The sequence below is a fragment of the Carassius auratus genome, chromosome 37 (genome assembly GCF_003368295.1).
Source record: "Carassius auratus strain Wakin chromosome 37, ASM336829v1, whole genome shotgun sequence".
NCBI lineage: Eukaryota > Metazoa > Chordata > Actinopteri > Cypriniformes > Cyprinidae > Carassius > Carassius auratus.
The window spans coordinates 12875186-12896477 of NC_039279.1; the positions used below are offsets into that span (position 1 = coordinate 12875186).

At 37.4% G+C, this 21292-nt stretch overlaps 1 protein-coding gene across 1 annotated transcript in view; it reads left to right on the forward strand.

Moving 5' to 3' along the window:
* The first annotated feature begins 2683 nt into the window (after positions 1–2683).
* LOC113056259 (inactive rhomboid protein 1-like) overlaps positions 2684–21292 on the forward strand; it is a 36537-nt gene continuing 17928 nt past the window's right edge. The window contains exons 1-4 of the mRNA XM_026222886.1: positions 2684–2715; positions 2839–2907; positions 18308–18441; positions 18552–18694. Of these exons, the coding sequence (XP_026078671.1) occupies positions 18322–18441; positions 18552–18694 (263 nt within the window). The 5' untranslated portion in view covers positions 2684–2715; positions 2839–2907; positions 18308–18321. The remainder of the gene's footprint in view (positions 2716–2838; positions 2908–18307; positions 18442–18551; positions 18695–21292) is intronic.

Sequence of the window (21292 nt, forward strand, 5' to 3'; positions counted from 1 at the left end):
CCAATCAGGATCTCGAGCGAGTTCTCCGCTGCCTGGCATTCCGTAACCCTGCCTCCTGGAGCCAACAGCTCACGTGGATTGAGTATTCCCATAATACTCTTCCAGTAGCATCCACAGGTATGTCACCCTTTGAATGTTCTGTTGGTTACTCCCCTCCCTTATTTCCCTCTCAGGAACCCGATGCTGCAGTTCCGTCTGCCCTAGCCTTTGTTCGAAGATGTCGCCGCATCTGGAGGAAGGCTAGGAAGGCCCTGGCCCAGGCCTCTAGGCGGACCAAGGCAGCGGCTGATCGCCACCGGACCCCAGCACCCCGTTATGTCTGTGGTCAGAAGGTATGGCTGTCTTCCAAGGACCTGCCTCTCAGGGCTGTCTCTCGCAAACTGGCACCCAGGTTCATTGGCCCATACCAGATCACCAAGGTCATTAATCCGGCTGCGATACGGCTCAAGTTGCCCTCCTCTCTTGGTCGGGTTCACCCTGTTTTCCATGTATCCAGGGTTAAACCAGTTTTAAGATCCCCTCTTAATACCAACAGTTTCTCCCCTGCCCCCCATCCCCCTCGTCTAGTGGATGGTTCTCCTGTCTATGCTGTTAGGAGATTACTAGATGTTCGTCGTCGTGGCAGGGGCTTTCAATACCTGGTGGACTGGGAGGGTTACGGCCCGGAGGAGAGGAGTTGGGTCCCAGCTCGGGACATTCTGGATCGGTCGCTGATCGACGACTTCCGCCGCAAACATGGTAAGCCCCTTCCTTAGGTCGCCTGGTGGCGTTCCTGGGGGAGGGGGTACTGTCATGATCTCAGTGGGGGCTGAGGCCTTTTCTGTCCTGGAGCACATGATTTGGGTTTTGCTGGCTCTCCAGGTGTTTCACTATTCCCGCTATGTTTTCTCCGCCCCTCTTGTTATCCCTGTTAACGTTTTCTCCCTCACCTGCACCCTGTCTTACTCTGATTATCTTCCCTTTATCTTACCCTTGTGTTTGCTATCTTGTGTCAGTCCGTAAGCGTTGCTAGAGTAAGCTTCTAGTTGCTTGTCTTAGTTTGCCTGACTTCGGTTTTTGTATCTTTTCTCTATCTAGTCGGCCTGCTGTTTTTTTGTTCCCCCCCCCCCCCTGCTTGCCTTTCGTACTCAGTAGTCCTCATCAACCAGGCGGCTGTCTCAACTCACCTGTGCATTGCCTTCGGACGCTTCGGCTCTCCAGCGCTGATCTGCCACCTGTTCCTCCCTGCTGTGCGGCGGTCGCCGTAGGGATCTTCGAGCTGGCTGTACATGCAGAGCGCTGACTCTCTCATGCTCCAATGGATTAAGTCCTCTGAGTAACTCAATAAAACGCCTCATTCATTCTACCGCAGTTGGGTCCTGTTCCTTTCCCTGACAACTACAGTATCTAAATTCAATAGAGAATACACCGAGCTTGGTCTCTATTCTGAAAAGCAATCATTGTAACTTTGAATTAAACAGTTTAGTTTGATGCACAGATGAGAGATCATATTGTATATATCATTACAGTATAATTTAGTCTATGGTGGCACAATAACACTAACATGAGTAGCTGTCAGTTTGAGTTATTTCACTTTCCCTCATGCGCGACTGCAAGTGCTATGATTTCTACATTAATATTTCCACACAGTAAGGCAAATGGGAAAATGTGTCCAGAGAAAGAGTGTGCAAGTCATATATATAATAACATAATTCTTTCTTTATGGCTGATGTCTTGCACAGCTCAATGCTTATATGTTTCCAAAATGTAGGCTAATACACAAGCATCAATGTAATTTCTAACAGATTATTTCCAGTGTATCTGTGGTACCACAGGACCCTTCAGTGCAAGCTGAACACTTTCAAAAATACATATTATGTTCAAGAATACATGGAGTAAGTGCATTAGCCGTTCAGGTCCTAAAACATAAAAGATTATTAGCTGGAGGTTTACAAATTACTTGATGATATTTCACATAAGTTATAGTCACACTTCAAATGTAAATTCTGATATATATATATATATATATATATATATATATATATATATATATATATATATATATATATATATATATATATATATATATACACACTGTTTTTTTTAACAGTGGCTTTAGAATTCATGTTTGATTTATAATTATTTATAAAGTATGGTGTAGAACATAGCTTCATTAAGTAATGTTAACCAGAGACCTTATTTTACTCTTAAACAAAACCACTATTTTAAAAACCCATTGGAAATGATCAAGGAAATTATTAATGACCCACAAACTGACATCATGACTGAATAGCTCTATTAAAAATCCATAAACAGTACACTTTGTTATAGATAAGATTATATTGTGGTTGAATTATATTAGAGGTTCAAATGAATACCCAGATTATATTACGAGCACATAATGAGTAAAATATGTTCTAAAATATAGGGATGTATCGTAATTTTATCTCGACAATATATGTTTGTTCTAATGGAGCTTAGTACTTGGTGTTTCTTGCCATAAATGACGCACAACAGCGGCTGCTGCATCCTTTTGCGGTTAAACGAGAAGACATCAGTAGTCTTCTGCGACACGCCCATAACTGGCGCTGATTGGTTAGTGACATCTGCACGTCTTTGAAGTCTCCGCCCACTCTGTTTCTTTCAGCGCGTGTGGGCGTATTTTCAGCTTGAAACTGAGCTACAGACTCAGTATCTCGCCACCCTGTGATGGGCTTCAGTGAGGGAAATCACGGGGTGAGCAGCATGATTTTAATCTGCAGCGTTGTCACAAACTTTGGATTTAGGATTTGACTATGTAAAAACACATTGCTTCCGTACTGTTTAGTTATGCATTGACATTATATTTCCTCTGCGAAGAAGGTGCATCACACTAAACGCCGTTTAATGAACAAACCCAGCTGCTAAGATCTGAAAGTCCATCAGAAGGTATGGCTTTATTTCAATGAGTCTCTTGACGTTTGAAGTTTTAAAGTTGTACCCATGGCAACAGAGGAAGCAACTTGTTTGTTTGAGAGTAGGATGTGTGTCAACTCACGTGCAGCTAAATTCTTTGTTTTCATAGGGAACAGCATATTGAGCGTGTGGCGTTATGTATATAAAAATAAATGCCACATTAATTTCTGAAATTCTGACTGTGTTTTAAAAACTAGTGAGCTGCCTACCTACCTAGACATAACACCACGTACGTGTGCTGACCCCGAAACGTACTGTGATGGTCAAAAAGTAGTCTAGGTAGGGAGCTCATGAGGTTTTTGTACACAGGCCATTAAATATGTGCTTGTGTTAAACGGTTTTGCAAAGCAATTGGATGAATCTGTAATCTGGCTGCATGATAATCTGCAGTTGGATTAAGTGTATGGAGCGTCACTGATTTAGCCCCTTAATGGACATGGATTCTCCTCAGTTAAGGGCTTTTCTCCACGTTTTAGAAGAATAGACTACAGAAGAACTTAATGTCAACCAATATGAACAATGTATGTTTTATATTTTTACATGTTTTATATTTTAAACAGTATTTTGTCATCTGTCATGATATGAAAAACAGGAATATTGCCCATAAAGGTGTGACTGGGGCAAGATGTCAAATGTTTTTTTTTTTTTTTTTAATGATAATAATACTAATTAAGTAAGTTGACAAATCAATGGTTTGATATTTTTACATTTGTGCTGTTTCATATTTATTTTTATGGTATGTCAGCAATCCTGTTTTTTTTTTCCCCCAGTTATTTTTAGCCGTTGAATTCCTCACCATGAACTATGAATTAACGTAGAACAGAAACTGTCTTCATGTTTATGAAAGTTGGATCAAATTTTTGTGGTTACAGCTGCAGGAATGTGCAAGGTGCACATGCAAAAGTCAATTGAAACATCTGACTTCCCTGAAGCTGATAGTTCTTTCATTTATTTTAGTGTCCACAAATCAAAAGCATACTTCTAAAAATAACATTGGACCAAAAAAAAAAAAAAAATCAGTGGACTTGGAATGCGTATTCCACATGAATTCATTCTCACTTCTATTTGACTGGCTTACCAGCAGCACTGAGTTTTTAGCCCCTATTAAAGTGGTCATGAAGGTGAAAGTGTAGCCCAGGGACTACAGAAACACTTTGCTGAGCCATTAGGACAGGTGCTAAGTTTCTGGTGAAAAGAACAGGTACAATGTCCTTCCCAGTGGACCGTGGTGAAGTTGCTTGCATTTACATTCAGTGTATCTGACTCTGACAATTAAAACGCCTAACAATTATTCAATAGTGGACACACAAAGACAGCATGCTGCGAGCAGATTTTTTGTGAAAGTGAAAGGCCAGCATTCAGCCATTTGGTGACTACAATGCTCACTGAATCTCATTTAATACATCATAGATTTGAATAAATATGGCCATTTACTATATTGAGCTTGGCCATTTTAGTGTTCATGTTCGGCAAAAAAAAAAAGATGGGTTGCTTTCCCATGCATGTTAACAGTTTATACATGTCAGTGGCACTTTTGGCTGCTAAAACATCTGGGGATGTTACCATGTGAGGTAAACTCATCTGTTCTGACCCGAGATAAGGCTGTTGTGTGTGCAATAGTAAGATCCCACTTGTGGATTTATCATAAGCTTGGCTGATTTGGATCCACACACTTTACCTTATCCTAGCATATCTCAATTTGGTAACAGCATTTCACCATCAGTAAACACAGCTATTAACTGTTTCTTGGAATAGGTGTTGTATTATGAAATCACAGCAGACTTTATATAGCTTTGCCCACTTCTTGACAGCATTGACAGAATGGCATCATATACTCTATCTTTCAGAGATTTGGGGTCAGTAAGATTAATTTTTTTAAAGTAATTAATACCTTTATTCAGCAAGGATGCATTATTATGAATGAAAGTGACAGATATATAATGTTATAAGATATTTCCATTTCAAATAAATGCTGTTCTTTTGAAGAAAATAAAAAAGAATCAAAAACCAACAAAAGTATAGTTTCAATTAAAATATTAAGATTAAAGGAAGATTAAAACTTCATTATTAGCGATTCATTTATTTTTAAAGACAGATGACAATTAAATTAATACCCCAAATAAAATAAATACTGTGTGGTTTGATATTTCATTTAATGCATTTGCATTCATACATTTTTAGGTGTACGTGAAGCGTTCAAATACTTTTTTCATGTGTGCAACATAATGTATACATACAAGTATATTGCAAGTTTTCTTGCAGGATTGCTTTCAGGAAGTATAGACTAGTTCAGACCTATCCCAAACTGTTAAAAAAAAAAAAGAGACAAAAGAGCTGTTAGATCACAGGGAGTGCATTCACGTTCAAATTCTTTTTGAGCAAACCATTCAGTAAATTAGATTATTTCTAAATTATATTATTACCAAATTCAGATTTTTACTTTGTCAGAATGAGACAATTTTCCTGTTAGTCAGCCATTTTCAGATATGATCCGTTCTTTTCTGTGAGGTTACGTGAGCACCAGGGTAATGTGTTTAGAAATTAAGAGATGAAAAAAGAGATCGGGGATTTGTTGGATGTTCACCAAAAAGCATTGCCAAGAGAGAATGCCATTCTGACAAAAAGTAATTAAAATAAAAGCAAATTAAATGAAAACTGATGATATAGCTCTGGTGGAGAATCAAATTACCATGATTCGTTATATTTTTTATCTTTATTCTTTCATTTTCTGTTTCCTGGCTGCTGATTTTGGAAGAAAGTGCAGACTGTGGCGAGTAAACCCCATGTGTGGATAACCAGCTCTTTCTCTGCTCCTGTGTGTCTCTTTCAATCCTGCTGGTTCTAGCAGAAAACCACAGACCCCATCCAGCCTCGGTCTGCTGTCATGTTATAGTCACTTTTGAAAGAATGTCACATTTGTATTAATTAGTGCATCTCAACACTTTTTTTTTTTTGCCATCAATACTTTGTTGCAAGTGTGAATGGTAAAGATGACCAGAAGTTCCTTCAAAAGGATGGATGTTTATGTGTTGTTGAGGCCTGAAATCTCACTTGTAAAAAAAAAAATTCTTTATTCAACCTCATGTTGTTCCAAACTTTTTTACTCCTGCGAAACACATGAGGAAATGTTTAGTAGGTTGTCTGAGCTGCTTTTTCCATACATTGAAACTGGATGGGAACCAGGGGCTGTCTTAAAAAGCATCATAATAGCCCTTAGTCACACTCTTAAGTCGTATTATAGCTTTATGTTATTAAGTTGTTATTCATTGTAACTCTTCAGTCTAATTTGAACTCCTCCTGCAGACTCTTTATTAAAAGTTGAAGGATGGATGCAGTTCCCTCAGAGACATTCACAGTGTCTTTTTCCATGAGCATTTGCGTTTTACCTGAGTGGTTGAACTGGAAATGTCTTTTGGAATTGATCTAGTTTTTCCCTCCATAAATATCGTGGTATTAATATTAACGTTTTTTGAAAGCATCCTTTTGGTGTTACTGCCAATAATAAGAATTCTTTGTAGTACGTAGACTTTGTAGGCTTAACAAATATATTCATAGAAAAATCTAATTCGTCTACTGTTTACTAGCAGTAAATATCCAAGAACAAGCAACTGCAATAACACACATAATCATCAAACAGGCTTTTTAGCTCGCTTATGAATGGATACATCAAACTTTAATAAGTTGGGGTCTAATAAATGGAGTCCAGTGTCATTTAAAGCTTTTGACAGCCTGCTGCTTCTTGACTTTCCTGTTCATATAAGGAAGAAATGCTTCAAATTCTTACAGAAATAATCACGTCTTTCTGTTAAAACCCTTGCAAAGTCTTTTGGGCTGAAAGGTTTGGCTTTCATGTGATTTGAGACCTTGTGCGTCTTTATTTGATCTGAACATTTTCATTTTATTGTCTATTTTCTTTTCTAACCCACACGCCATCTGCATACAGTTAACATTTTATTTTCATACAGTGGGATCCAACAGAGGAAGTGTTCATGTCAAATTCACAGCATGAAGATGCCTCATAATGAGCACTATTGTGAAAGCAGACCCTTCTTAGAGAAAGGCGACAAACCACCCGCAGTTCTCAAATAGCCCCTAATACAACACCATTTGCCCATCTGCAGTGCTACAGATTCTCATTAACATTCTTGTGCTTTCCTTTGAAAAGAAATGGTTTTCACTGTATGGTTAGATGTTTTTATATGATCACAAGTCATGTTCTGAAGTGTAATGCTGAAGCAAGGCTTAGCCTGTTTGTGTTACATGTTGTTACTTGTTAATGGAAGCTGCGATTGAGCAGTGTAAAGGAAAGCAACCGCTTAGTTGTCTATTAATTCAGTGTGCTGGACTCACAGGAACTGAAATGTGAACACAGATGGCATTCTTCAAATTATATCCCAAAGACAAGCTCTTGGCAGACAGGAGTTCAGTTAATGGAGCCCAGACAGGTTATTTTTAAGAAATGTAGAGAAGACTATTGCACATGGCATTTCTATGGTTTGTTATAGGTCAAAGACATGTCTAAAAATGTTTAAATAAATGCATTTCATACATGGCATGCCATGTGACCTTTCTTTACGTAGCACTTTATACATATCAGACTTTGTCAAAGCAGCTGTACAGTGTCAAACAGGAAAATAGTTAGTTAATAATACAAGAGTTAACAATAAAAAAAAAGTCAGTTTTTCAGTTAAAGTCAATTCATTGATAATTCAGTGATGTCATCATTTAGTTCAGCCAATTCAACAATATTGCCCAAACTAAGCAAGCCAAAGGTGACAGTGATGACAGAATGTTCCTTTTTGGGTGGGGTATCCCAACCTCTTCTATGATGAGCATGTTTTTAATTTCAGATTTAAAATGCTTATACTTGAAAATAAAACCTTAAGCAGTTTGGCAGTATACACTGGTTATTAATATTCAAAAAACTTTTGTACGCAAATCAAAATCATGATAAATTAAATTTGTAAAATGTCATGTGTTGCACCTCACCAAACCTTTATGATATAAATTAATCAATAACTCATGATACTTTCAATTTTATATTCAAGCTATTAGTAAGGAAGACATTTTATTTTTTGACTTGATGGTTACATCTCATGACATTTGAAGAGTCACTGGATGAAAACCTTTTATTAAAATAGAACATTTTCTAAACCATTTGAAACCAGCATGAATACAAAGAAGGCTTGGCACATGTTTTCTACATAGATTTTCTCTTTTATTTTTATGGACACTCTTGTTTTTGACCCATAAGTACTTGCAAATTAGTTAAAAAGGGAAATGTATATAAAGAATTACTAGGAATTAGAATTCATTACAATTAGGTACCTCAGATTGCAGTAATAACTGTATCAGAATTAATATTACAATCAACTAATCTGTTAATAATAACGTGGCCACAGAAAATAACTTTCTTACAGTAGTGCATTAGAGCATGTAGCTAAAGATCAGATTGTAATAGGAACACTATTCACAAGCGGTGACAGAACCAGAAACTCATGTAAATTGTGCACAACAGTTTTATTAACTAAACAGTAACACATAACTAATCTAGATAAAACAAACATGCAAATCACTCATTCATGTGGAGTGGAAGTGGATGACTGAAATCGTTAGAGAAACCAGAGAATGCAGTTATGGAAAATGAGTCAGTTAACCAACAGTGAAACCATCAGTGCCGTTTCATAATTGGGACTCATTTCATTTCGTTTAGTTAAATGCACTTTACTTGCATTGCCTTAGCCTTGAATGAGTGTCTGGATGCAGTCTCAGATGAAAGTCTTGATGGTCTGGAGGCGTGGTGGTGTATCACACTGCAATCACGTTCTTCCGGGTTTGAAGAGTGATGAACTCCAAAAAGATGTTTGAAGCAGGTCACACCTCAGGATTTCAGTGAGCCAATGAATAATGGTAACTTTGGAGGGAAATTGTATTAACTTTGTCTCTAGTATGGTGTTTTGCATATGAAACTCGATTGGGTGTTCAAGAGAATAATCTTCAGGATTCTTATAATGTGTTGCATAGGTATTAAAATATAATATATCATTTAGATCATGAAAATACACACTCTTAGATACCAAACATGGTATAGTTGAGGTTATATTAACTAGTGATCCATCATAACGCATGCATAAAACAGTATACATTATAAAATACAATATACAAGAACAGTAATGATATACACAATGACCTGAGGATGTGGGTGTTCTAGTGATGTGTCGTTCGTGAACGAATCATTATTTTTGAACTAATCTTTTAGGTGAACGAATCGTTCTCGTTCACGCAATCCACTGACTCATATTTCTCATTCAGTTTCTCATTCAGGAAGTTCCTTCCTCCACAGCAGCGTGGCGCTGTAAGCAGCACAGCTCAGTGAACCGGGTAACAGCCATTTCATCCTGTCAAAGAATTACTCAACCTCGAGCCAATAGCCTTCGAGTATGAGATGTAACTGGGAATGTGATTTGTTGAATGTAGTGAACAAATACGGCCTTCAATTAACGAGTTTCATATGAGTCTTGTTATCGTTCGTGAACAAAATGACAGAACTGGAACACATGTCGTTCTTGAACGAGTTGAATGAACGGATACATGTCGTTCGAAACGAAATGAATGAGAGTAAACTGGGTTAGTTTGCCATTTAGCATGTCAATCTCGCAAAATGCAAAGCGCAGTTACAGGTATTGTGCACAAATGCTTGTTTTGATATTTAGCATACAGAACTCCACGTTTAATCCCCGATTTATGAATGTGAATATATAATATACAAACTGACCAAACAATTAAAATGCTAACTAGGCATGAAAACCTCGTGAATGCGATTATGCACACATTTTAATAAAGCCAGATCAGTTTTTGTAACAAGTGAATGTTCATTGACTTAAGACACAACACATAATACACTCTTTTTTGCCACTTGCTGGCATATTTTGTGTAATATGAAGAAATGATCACTGAACGAATCGTTTTGGTGAACGAACTGAAAATGAGCTAATCTCTTGAAAGAATCATAATTTCCACCACTAGTGTGTTCATTCAAAGAAAGGTTTGTCTAGGTTTGAATTCTCTCAGATAATTACGTAAACAGTCCAATTTTATGGGCATTATGTGTCTTTTCTATGAGTAAAATGAGTGAGAGTTGCTTTGCCTGCATTGCTTTGAGCAATAAAACCAGTGTTATTAGATGATTTGTCTTTGGTTGCCATGGAACCAGAGGTCTGTTTTGCCATTTTGGGTCTATAGACCCTCCTAGTAAGCTTGTTGGTTGGGTGGTGTTAGGGATTATTTGTTGAATATTACAAATAATTATGTGTCTGATTAGTCCACATGCTACAAGTATGAAAGTCGACCAACTATAGTTAGTTTGGCCCTTTTGTGTCCATCTTATGGCTCATTTCCACTGAGCGGTACAGAACAGTACGGTTCAGTACTCTACGATTTGGAATGGGTAACCCTGATCAGGCTTGCGTTTCCATTGCAAATAGTTCCCTTACTTGGTAGGTGTGGTGTATGCCGGAAAGTAGTGATTGACAATGAACCGCGACAATAATCACAACTCTGCCTCTTTTTGTTAAATGACAGTTTTAATGAACAATAAGCAGCATGAGCAATGAGCACCCCATGATTGCCTGGAGCTCCGAAAACAGCATTGCAAATTTTCAAATCGGCGCAATCTTTATAAATAAACTGCATTTTTGACATTTTTTCTGCATTTAAACAATTACATTCTCACCTGAAAAACTCTTTAAACTACATTTTATTACACAATAACTAAATTACGTGGGTTTTTGGGCAATTAAGTTTCACAAGTCCACAAGAACAGACAAGAACGCATATTGAGAAACGACTATTGTCCGTGTGAAAATATGAAAAAAATGTGTGTTTGCGTACTCGGATGTAAATTAGCCCAACACTCATGGACAGCAGAGCAAATGAGTGGAGAAAATGTGTCCACTTTATATCATGCATCAAAAGTGACGGTTCCAGTCAACTAATCAATGTTCCGCGGTGAGATTAGCTCCAACCTTTTGGTACCCTTCACTGTGCTAGGTACCCCAACAGAAGGGTACCAAAAATGTGGGAAACGGGAAATAATTGGAAAATGGAAATAATTGCGTACTGTACTGTACCAAAACCATACTGCTCAGTGGAAACGAGCCATTACTGGTAGAGACTTGGATCCACATGGCTTACAGTATATGTAAATCAGGGACTGGTTTATGCCTGCACACTCTCTCTTACAGGTTTTTGACTGCTGTTTCCTGGCAGTTCCAGGCAAACTACTTTAGCATCAGGTTTTTGTTGTGTGCCATTCATGTGAGAGCCAAGTTTACTCATTTATGACAGTGAGTTTTGGCCTGTTTTAATTCATAGTCTGTTACAGTTGTGTCTACTGTGCCCTTGGAGAAAAACTTAACCCCTTAGATTAACAAAATATTTTGCTGGTTCTGTGAATATGGCTCAAAACTCCCCTACATTTTCAACCATTATTGTGCTGTCACAGCATATTAAGTATAAAATAGTCTGCCAGGCCAGCCACTCTGGTAAAGGTTTGTCTGTTTTTAGAGTCAAGACCTATATTATTCTCAGACAACTTCTGGCAGTTGCAAAGACTGATTCACTTGGGAGTTAAAGCATAATTGAGGGGATTTTCCAGAAGTTATAGAAGTATGGAGCCATTTTCTCCCTCTAAATTAATGACACAGAGCTGCTTTATTAGCACAGATTTGACATTTCCATCAAAAGCCAGCAAGGATTTTTAACAGCTCAAATCAATACAGACAGCCCACACAGCGAGTCCCCTCTAGTGGGAAATGCTCCAGGCGGCCATCACCCTGGAAAGTATTTAAATGGAGATCACATGTTGTTTAGGCATGCACTGCTGAAAGTCCTCTTGGCTGGCGACTGATGCAACGGAGACAAAAAGATGTTTGCTGGCAGGCTGGAAGATGGATCTGATGTCTCCTAGGAGGACCATTCAACACCTCTGCTTCTCCCAGCATGCATTCTGGGGTCAGCACTAGTGCCACTCTGTCAGCACATTGAAATCCAGGGACACTTATTGTGATGTTTCAAAACCGCATCAAGCTGAAGTAAAGCCATTGAGCTTTAATGGACCATTTTGTTAATTTACAGTCTTTAATGAGCCATATGTGTGTTAGTCATTAGCATGGAAAAACAGAGGAGCCCAATTGGCTCTGATTAGATTAGTTTTAATGAGTTTCTGACTGGTTTTGGCTGGATTAAATTTTATAGGTAATCTTACTGGTCCATCAACATAGGGCTTGATGATATGACTCTTTTTTTTTTTAGGGGTATATTCATTAATGAATGCCTTAAAAGCCTCTGTAAGATTTGTCATTTAAGATGTTTTCAAAATAACTGATTTAATTTGACAAAAAAAAAAACAGTACAACAGTAATATTGAGGAATGTTACTTAAAATAACCTTTTTTTTTGTATAATATTTTTTAATTGATCTGAATCCTTCAGAAATCATTTAAACATGCTGATTGTATTATTGACCTGCTATGACTGGCTAACAGTTTCGCTTATTAAAATAACAGATGGACGCTGCTGTGACATACTCTACAAACAACATTGGTCATTTGGTTTAAAAACCAGTAACTACTCGGTTACAGACAATGCAATAGTGGTAAAAGCACATTTGCTCACACTTCTGTGATGCGACATTACTGTTGGATCCACTCTAGATGATGCAGAAAGCACTGGATCATCGTTTACTTTCAGTCTCTGAAAAGCCTGCTTCATTCTGTCTTGTTTAAAAATGAATCCATAGTGAAGGAAAGCAATAAAACAAAATCAATATGGAGCTTTTTGCTAATCTTTGCAAATTTTATGGAACTAGTACATTGACCTGTTATATGTCAAAAATATCAAGGGAAATTTTATTTATCCGTTTATGATTCCTCTTCAATGATTCTTTGATGATTAGAAAGTTCAAAAGAACATCATTGTTCTCATTCCCCATGTGTTCTGTGTGACTTAATTTCTGAATCATGTTGATTGATTATGTTCAAGTGTGTTTTGTCAAATACCCTCATTAAGTTCCCCTTTATAAGTTGCATTCTGTTCAGTGTTTTGTTGTCTGGTCTTAGGGTTAGGGTTAGGATATGTGTTTCTGCCAGCCCTTTATAGAGTACCCCATGAGGATTATTAAAGACTTTGTATCATTATCTTTTACGTGCTTCTCTCCCGCACCCCACCGTGGCAATTTATTTAAAATAGAAATAATTTGTAATATTATAAATGAATGTAGTGTCACTTTTGATCAGTTTAAGGGATCATTGCTAAATAAAAGTGTTTTATCAGAAAAAAAAGCTTAATGACCCCAATTTTTAACAGTAGTGTATATTAAATAAAAATAAAATTCATACACACACTAACTTAAAAACCTATAATCTATAGGATGAGCATGTTTTTATTCATTCTTACATTAAACTAAATTCAATATTAATTTCAATATTTTTTGTCCTTAAATCATTTCCTGATATTTCTCAGGGAGGAAAAACTATGATATTTTAAGATTATTGTAGTTAAAATGCTTTATTGTACACGCCTGCTTTATTTGGTACACCTGTTTAGTTGCTTTGTTATGCAAATTGCTAATCAGCCAATCACATGGCAGCAACTCAATGCATTTAGGCATCTATATGTGGTGAAGACGACTCCCTGAAGTTCAAATCGAGCATCAGAATGGTGAAGAAAGGGGATTTAAGTGACTTTGATGGTTGAGTGGTTGTTGGTGCCAGATGGGATGTCTGAGTATTTCAAAACCTGCTAATCTACTGGGATTTTCACACACAACCATCTCTAGGGGATTACAGAAAATAGCACGAAAAAGAAAAATATCCAGTGAGCAGCAGTTGTGTGGATAAAATGCCTTGTTGATGTCAGAGGTCAGAGGAGAATGGGCAGACTGGTTAGAGATGACAGAAAGGCAACAGTAACTCAAATAACCACTCGTTACAACCGAGGTATACAGAAGACCACACCGTGTGCCGCTCCTGTCAGCTAAGAACAGGAAACGGAGGCTACAATTCGCACAGGTTCACCAAAATTTAACAATAGAAGATTGTAAAAACGTTACCTGGTTTGAGTCTCTGATTTCTGCTGTGACATTCATATGGTAGGGTCAGAATTTGGTGTAGAGAACTTGAAAGCATATTTTCTTGGCACACTTTGGGCCACTTAGTACCTATTGAGCATTTGTTATTGTGCCACAGCCTACTTGAGTATTGAAGCTGACCATGTCCATCCCTATATGACTACAGTGTACCAATCTTCTGATGGATACTTCCAGCAGGATAAAGCACCATTTCACAAAGCTCAAATTAACTCGGACTGGTTTCTTGAACGTGACAATGAGTTCACTTTACTCAAATTGCCTCCACAGTCACCAGATCTCAACCCAATAGAGCATCTTTGGGATGTGGTGGAACGGGAGATTCTCATCATGGATGTGCAGCTGACAAATCTGCAGCAACTGTGTGATGCTATCATGTCAATATGGACCAAGATTGCTGAAAAATGTTTCCAACACCTTGTTGAATCTAAGCCACTATAAATTAAGGCAGCTCTGAAGGCAAAAGGTGGTCTAACCTGGTACTAGCAAGGTGTACCTAATAAAGTGGCCAGTGAGTGTTTGCTTAATTGCCTAATATTTGTATTATATTCTCCATACAATAAGAAGAACTTCATATGATGAGACCTCAGACTCATCATATGATGACAACAACATACGCTGATGACTTTCTGAACAGGTTAACTCTAAAAACAGACTGACCCATCTTGCTGAGGTCAGCTGAGTCACTATAGTGGACTTTATCCAGTCCTAACCTCATTGGCCAACCAAAATAAATGCGATGAAATAGTGCAGAACGGCTCTAGCAGTCTAGTGGAATGTGCAGAATTTCCCAAAATGTGCAGGGAGCGCTCTGCCAGGCAGCATGCCCGGATCAGTGGGATTCATGCCCATCCGCTTGGTTCCTAAAGGCACAGGCAAGTTCTTCAGCATCAGCAGTTTACAGATGGGCCGTTAGAGCTGGGGAGCCATCATTCAGTGAGAACAAGTACATGAATGTTTCTTTACCTTTATTTGTTATCATTGGACATGACTTCAGATATTCAGTTATTAAGACTTTCTCGGTTTCAAATATGAATCTGGAGCACTAACTACAGTAAACATCACAGCAGGCTTTCAGTTATTGGAGTTGAATGAATGTGTCTATTTTGTGAAGGTTCCTATTGATGTCGAAAGGATGAAAAATCCAGATCAGATTCCTGTGGCTTCTGTGTGTCTTTGTCGATCTGTCTTTTCTGAGAGGAACTATTGTGTCTACTGTTGCTCATGAACTGAATTAGACTCAGTTGAGCCAGTGTTTTGAACAAGAACAACGTTTTTTATCTTTTGCAGAGAAATGTGTCCCATGAGTCAGTCAGCTATGGGTTATTGAGTTACTGTTACCATTTTGACCATCCAAATTCATAGATTTACGGTAATTATTCAAAGATTTGGTTGAATCAAAGCATAAGTGAAAATTACAGATAGCATCCACAAATTTGGACATAATGAAAGTTTTGTTGACTCTAGAGCACATCTTTGATAGAAGTGTGTATGTGAAAACAGAGGAAAAGCATCCCTGCTCAGGAAGGAAGTGCTCTCCAAATGAGGTCATTCATCACTGGCCGACAACACACGGACATCTGCCTTCCAGTCCTGTCCACTTCTCAGTGTCCCGCTGCAACATCTGGCCAAAATCAAAACATCACCCATGTCCTTTCCAGCACTGAGCACTGTAGGAGGACCTCAGGAAGGAGAACTACAGATTGTGAAGGGGGACAATTTTAATTGCAGCTTTTAATTATACATCAGAAAATATTCTGAGTTCATAACATGCAAAAAGTGAAAAAGATGAGTCGTTTACAATGGATGTAATTCAGGATAATTGTGAAGCTTTTAATTTATAGAAAGCACTTGAATTCTTCTCTGAAAACCAAAGTTCTCATTTTTGTGGTTGTTTTAAGGTTTATGGCATTATGTTATCATGGGAACCTGGATATAACTTTACACTGAAAAGGCTTCTCATTTGGGTTCTGGTGTACAATGTTTATTATTTCTAATCACATTCTACTCAGTTTTTTTTTCATAAGATTTCATGGTTTGTTTTATTTTTGTTAAAAGCATCTAACAGTGCGTTGTAAATTGTAAATCCAATATAAAACCTCTCATTTGTGGCTAGTTAAGGTGGATTGCGGGTGGCATATGAGTAAGATGCAAGGTTCTATGCTGAATCACCGCATGCTGAACTGTTTAGTCCATCTGAGTCTCAGATAATTAAAGATTTTTGAGGGCGCTGTTGTGTGCTTTTGATCTTATGTATGTTTCTATACACCACAGTTCTGTGGAAGAATTGGTTCATGATGTATTTTGTTGTAATAACAAACTTTACAAACACAACAGCCAACTCATGTGGTCTCCTTACATCACTTGCTCTGTATATGAGGAAAAACTGCACACTTTTGATGATTAAGTTGTTCTAAAGTGGTTCCTAAGTTTGAGTATCAACTATCACATCTGTGCGTAGGAGTCATTAAGAGAGGGAAAATATGCCCTTTATTGTAAGTATCACCATAGTAATTCATAGTTTACATAATTTCTTTCTGATAGTTATTAATATTAATATTATTATTATATATGATTAATATTGTATGTTTGCTGGGATAAGTGTATCAGGTCAGATTCATGCTAGAGCTAGAGTCTTGTTAATTGCAGTTTAACAGCTTTGAGCTGAAAGTCTTTATATGGTACTAGCAATTAGGTTTCTGCATTCAAGTGGATTTCTGGGAAATCTTGGTTCCTCTGATGTCCTGTTGTTGTGGTGGTTTTCAGTCAGTCGCTGTGGTTTTATCAGCTGTTTAGAATGATTTCAGAGCAAACGGCTACCATTTCTTGTTATAAGAGAAAATACAGTATAAATTGTATGAATAAAGAGCTGGTATTTAAAGGTAAAATAATCTGTTACCTAAAATAATAATTTGCCAATTGACACATACTTTGCTGTAGTCTGTGCTTCAAATACAAAATAACGTCTAGAGAAATACAGCGCATTTATGTGTAAGTATAAAGGAAAGCTTATATGTCATTTATAAGGGTCAGTGCTAACCTTTTGCCCAAACCTGAAATTTCTGTAACCACATTTTAATGTTTGTTTGGATAAAAATACAGTCTGCAGTAGGATGTGGCCGGATTTTTATTTATTCAATTTTTTCACCACAGGGTGTTATTTGAAGGATTATGTTTAACTTTCTGTAAAAGTAAGTACCCTTGTTTTCTTAAGCAATTCGTTCGCTGTGTTTCTGCCATGCTTCATGATCCAAGCTGTCTGTAGTCACTGCTGAGAGCGGCTTGTCAAGAGGGGTCAGATAGCACTTTTGGCGGATGTTTCAGGATTTTTGGAGCAAGTCATTTTAAATAAAGTCAGTGGGTTCAGTAATGGTATTACAGTCTTTCTACTTTATTCATCTGTGGACATTTACAAAAAAAAAATAAAAAAAAATTGAAAACTGAATCGAAAGAGGCTTTGTTTTGTCCTGAAAAGTTATATTGTCACTTACAACTGAGCAGTAACCGTTTTCAAATGCTCTAATGACTCTAATACTGTAACTCTGGTGTGCCTGCGGAGAACAAATTCTCTACTTCAGTCATTTGTTGAGAATTGTGCTTTATGTGAGTGAACCTAAATTTACACTGGCGTAATACAATATTGTAATATAAAATAAAAATACAAATACAAATAAAAAACAAAAAACAAATATTGCCCTGCTTTGAAGGGTAAAACATTTTTTTTTTTCATAATAAATGAGAAAGGGGAGTCCCTATAGCATACTACAAACCATTTAAAAAGATTAAACGGTGAAATAAAAGGAGAATTTGCATCCTCTGCTGGAGGAGTAGAGGCAGTGCACTTCTGTCCCAATTCATATTTTTAACTAAACTAAAGCATTCTGTGAGAAGCCACCATGAATTACTGAATGAATGAAAGGTGATTTTAATATCAGTAGCCTATGTGCAAAGAAATATATCCCTGCTGAGCATTAACGGTGTGATTGCCAAGAGCACAAAAGCAGCTGTAATTTTACACTGATGTGACTGATGTGCAGTGTGGATGGAGGACAGCATGCTGCAGTTTCTGCAGTGCACCATCATGTCCAAACAACCAGATGGAAATGCGGATTATCATGGCGTGTGTCTTTATGTAAGGCAGCGCTGTTGTGTGTGTGTGCACTGTTCACCCATATCTGTGTGTTTATGTGTGTTTGAGCTGTTTATTTGACCCTGTCTGATCTTACAGCTGGCTGGCAAGACATGGCCGAAGCTGAGGATGAGAGCAGGAACAGCAGCCTGCGGAGAAAGAAACCACCCTGGCTCAGACTGGACATCCCCATCGCCCCAAACCCTGTGGAGGAACGTAATAACATTCTCCAGGTGGATATTTGTTGATACATTTTTGCTCAAGATATCTTGCATTACTTTGAAACACTTGTGTTTCCATGAAATAAAAAAATATATTAAATAAATATTCACTATTCCTACAGCCCGTCATGCGTAACAGTTTGTACCTCCGGAGTGCCAGCGTCCCTACTGAAAACATGCAGCTCAGATGCCCCCCTGTCGATCCCAACGCCTGCCGCAGACCCTCAGTCCTGCGCAAACCCTCCATCTCCCAGACCATCAAGAGGTAAGAGTACACATCCACAAACACACACTTTGGACTGCCGTCCTTGTTTAGTTTTAAAGAAATTAATTTTTTTTTATTCCACAAGGATGCATAAAATGAGTCAAAAGTGACAGCAGTGATGTGCAGTATATGTTACAAAGGACTGTGAAAATGTATCACAGTTTACACAAAAATATTAAGCAGCACAGATGTTTTCAATGGCTTCTTGGGCAGCAAATCAAAATATGATATATTAAAATTGTTATTTTAAATTGTAATAATATTTCACAATATTACAGTTTTTACTGTATTTTTGATCAAATAATTGCAGCAATGGTGAGTATGAGAGACTATTTTCAAAAATATTAAATAATCTAACCAACCCCAAACTTTTGTACAGTAGTGTATATCTACGGTGAAGTGTATAATTTAACTCATGACACTGAACTATGGCTATGTTTTCACGACAATGATGCACTAAAAATGGAAAAATCTTTCCTTTGCATTTTGAAACCATAAACTGATGTAATTTGAGACAATGTTTTGGCAGCACTGCAAAGGCATAGCTTTTATGTTTTACTGGCTTACTCAAAGTTCGGTGTCGTGGCAGTAGAAAGGTGTTTTAACATAGAAACTTGCTTATTAAAAGTGTTCTTATATTCTTTTGTTTTGTATATGTAGTGTTTTGCATCGTTGTGTTTTGTGTAATGCTGTATTGCGTTGGGTCATTTCAGGGTCTGCTGTGTTCACAAGCTAATTTGCTTGGAGGGATGTAAATAGTTTTCTGAAAAGCCATTTATCTTGTCTCATTAGCAAACAAATACATACACCCATGCAAGTGCACGTATAATCCCAAAGATTTACATTATCATAATTCTAGGTGATCAAGTACAAATGCTGTCTTTAATAATTATTATTTTTGGCTTTTTGGCCTGAAAAATCCATCTTGAGATTGTAACTGTGTTTGTGTTGCAAAAACCTGACCACCTGAATCTGTTATGACTTATGCAGGATGGTCTATTAAGATAAATTACTATATTAGACCAGTGAAAAACTAGCTATCATGTTCTGAAACACTGGGGCCTGATTTTTCATCATATAATGAAATACTTTTATCCTGTGACTGAGCTTAAATGCTAATGCATTATTGACGATAGTATATGTACTTAATAAAAAATAAAGTCAAGAAGGTATTTTGTATCTGTTTTCTTTGCTTATTCTATTGAAATCTCTGACTGATCTCTAAACTCCTGGCCAAGCACTGTTTATCTTAATGGCTTCGGATGTTTTATCTTCCTGATATGGCTGAAGTCCTCCACTGTGAGGAGACACAGCAGTGAATCACGCTAATGTATTTATGTTTGTTTTGACTGTATGTGCGCAGATCTTTTTCAGCATCTGTTCTTGGGCTCATATTTTACAAAACCAGTATGATATAGAGTCTGTCCACTTTGTTAACCTCCTTTCTATTGCTTTTCTTTCACAATTAATATGATCCTGTAAACTTCTTAAAAACAACTTCTTTTTTTCCATCTCTGTTTTCTTCTGTAACTAAACTGGTTGCATTTCTATCCTTTCTCTTTTTCCCCTGTTTTCTCATCTGCCTCTCCTCATCCTCCTCACCTCGTCCCCCACCAGTCCCACTGGGAAGAGGGTACGCTTTGAGCAGATGAGCACAGTCCTGGTTAAAGGCCAGTGTTTCTCACGTCTGGAACCCCCCAGACGTCAGTCACTGCCCCAAATTGTCCTCAGGTACAGTGGAACCAATATACACTCACTGAAGTCAAAATTCATACAGTATGCAGTCAGATTAAACACTTGATTCTGAAGAGAGAATGTTTTCCATTTTAATTTCACACAAAACGCATTTTTATAAAACTGTTTCACCTATATTTTATATAAACAGCCACATCATGTTAAATGTTATTCCACTGTCTTCTTGTTAAGGATATAATGGCATGAAATACTCATAAATACATTGAGTATATATATATATGATGCTGACCCTTATGGCTACTACATCATATTTTACTTTATTAATTTACCTAATTTTTTTATTTAGTTTTAGGTAACAACACGGGTGAACATATTCTTATATATTTAGGCAACCTGTTTTTGCACATAGTTTAAATTAATTATCATTTTGGATGTAGTTTGAAGGCATTTGTTGTTGTTGTTGTCTTTTAACGAACTCTTTATTAAAAATAAAAAAGAATTGTGGTTTTCGTCAATATATGGAAACATTCAAAGACTTTTTAATCTGGCTGCCCACGTTTAGTTTAAGATGAATTATTCAAAATAACAGCTATTTGCTGCTCCCTGATCGTTCATAATACTTCATTTGGCTTAGAAAGAATGTCAGAACAAACACAGACTCCTACACAAACTTCAAAAAGAGCTCCTTTCTTCCTCTGCACAAAAACAGGAGTGCATCAAAGCCTCCACATCTGCGTCTATGGGTTTGGCTGTGTTTTAAGATAATCGACTGATAGCATATTGGCTCTCGAGTCCACCATTTGTCAAACCATCAAAGGAATATCTGAGCTGTGGGAGAAGATCATGTCACGGCAGAAAGTGTTATTCACAATGCTGAAGAAAACTGCTGTCTTGGCCTTTTTT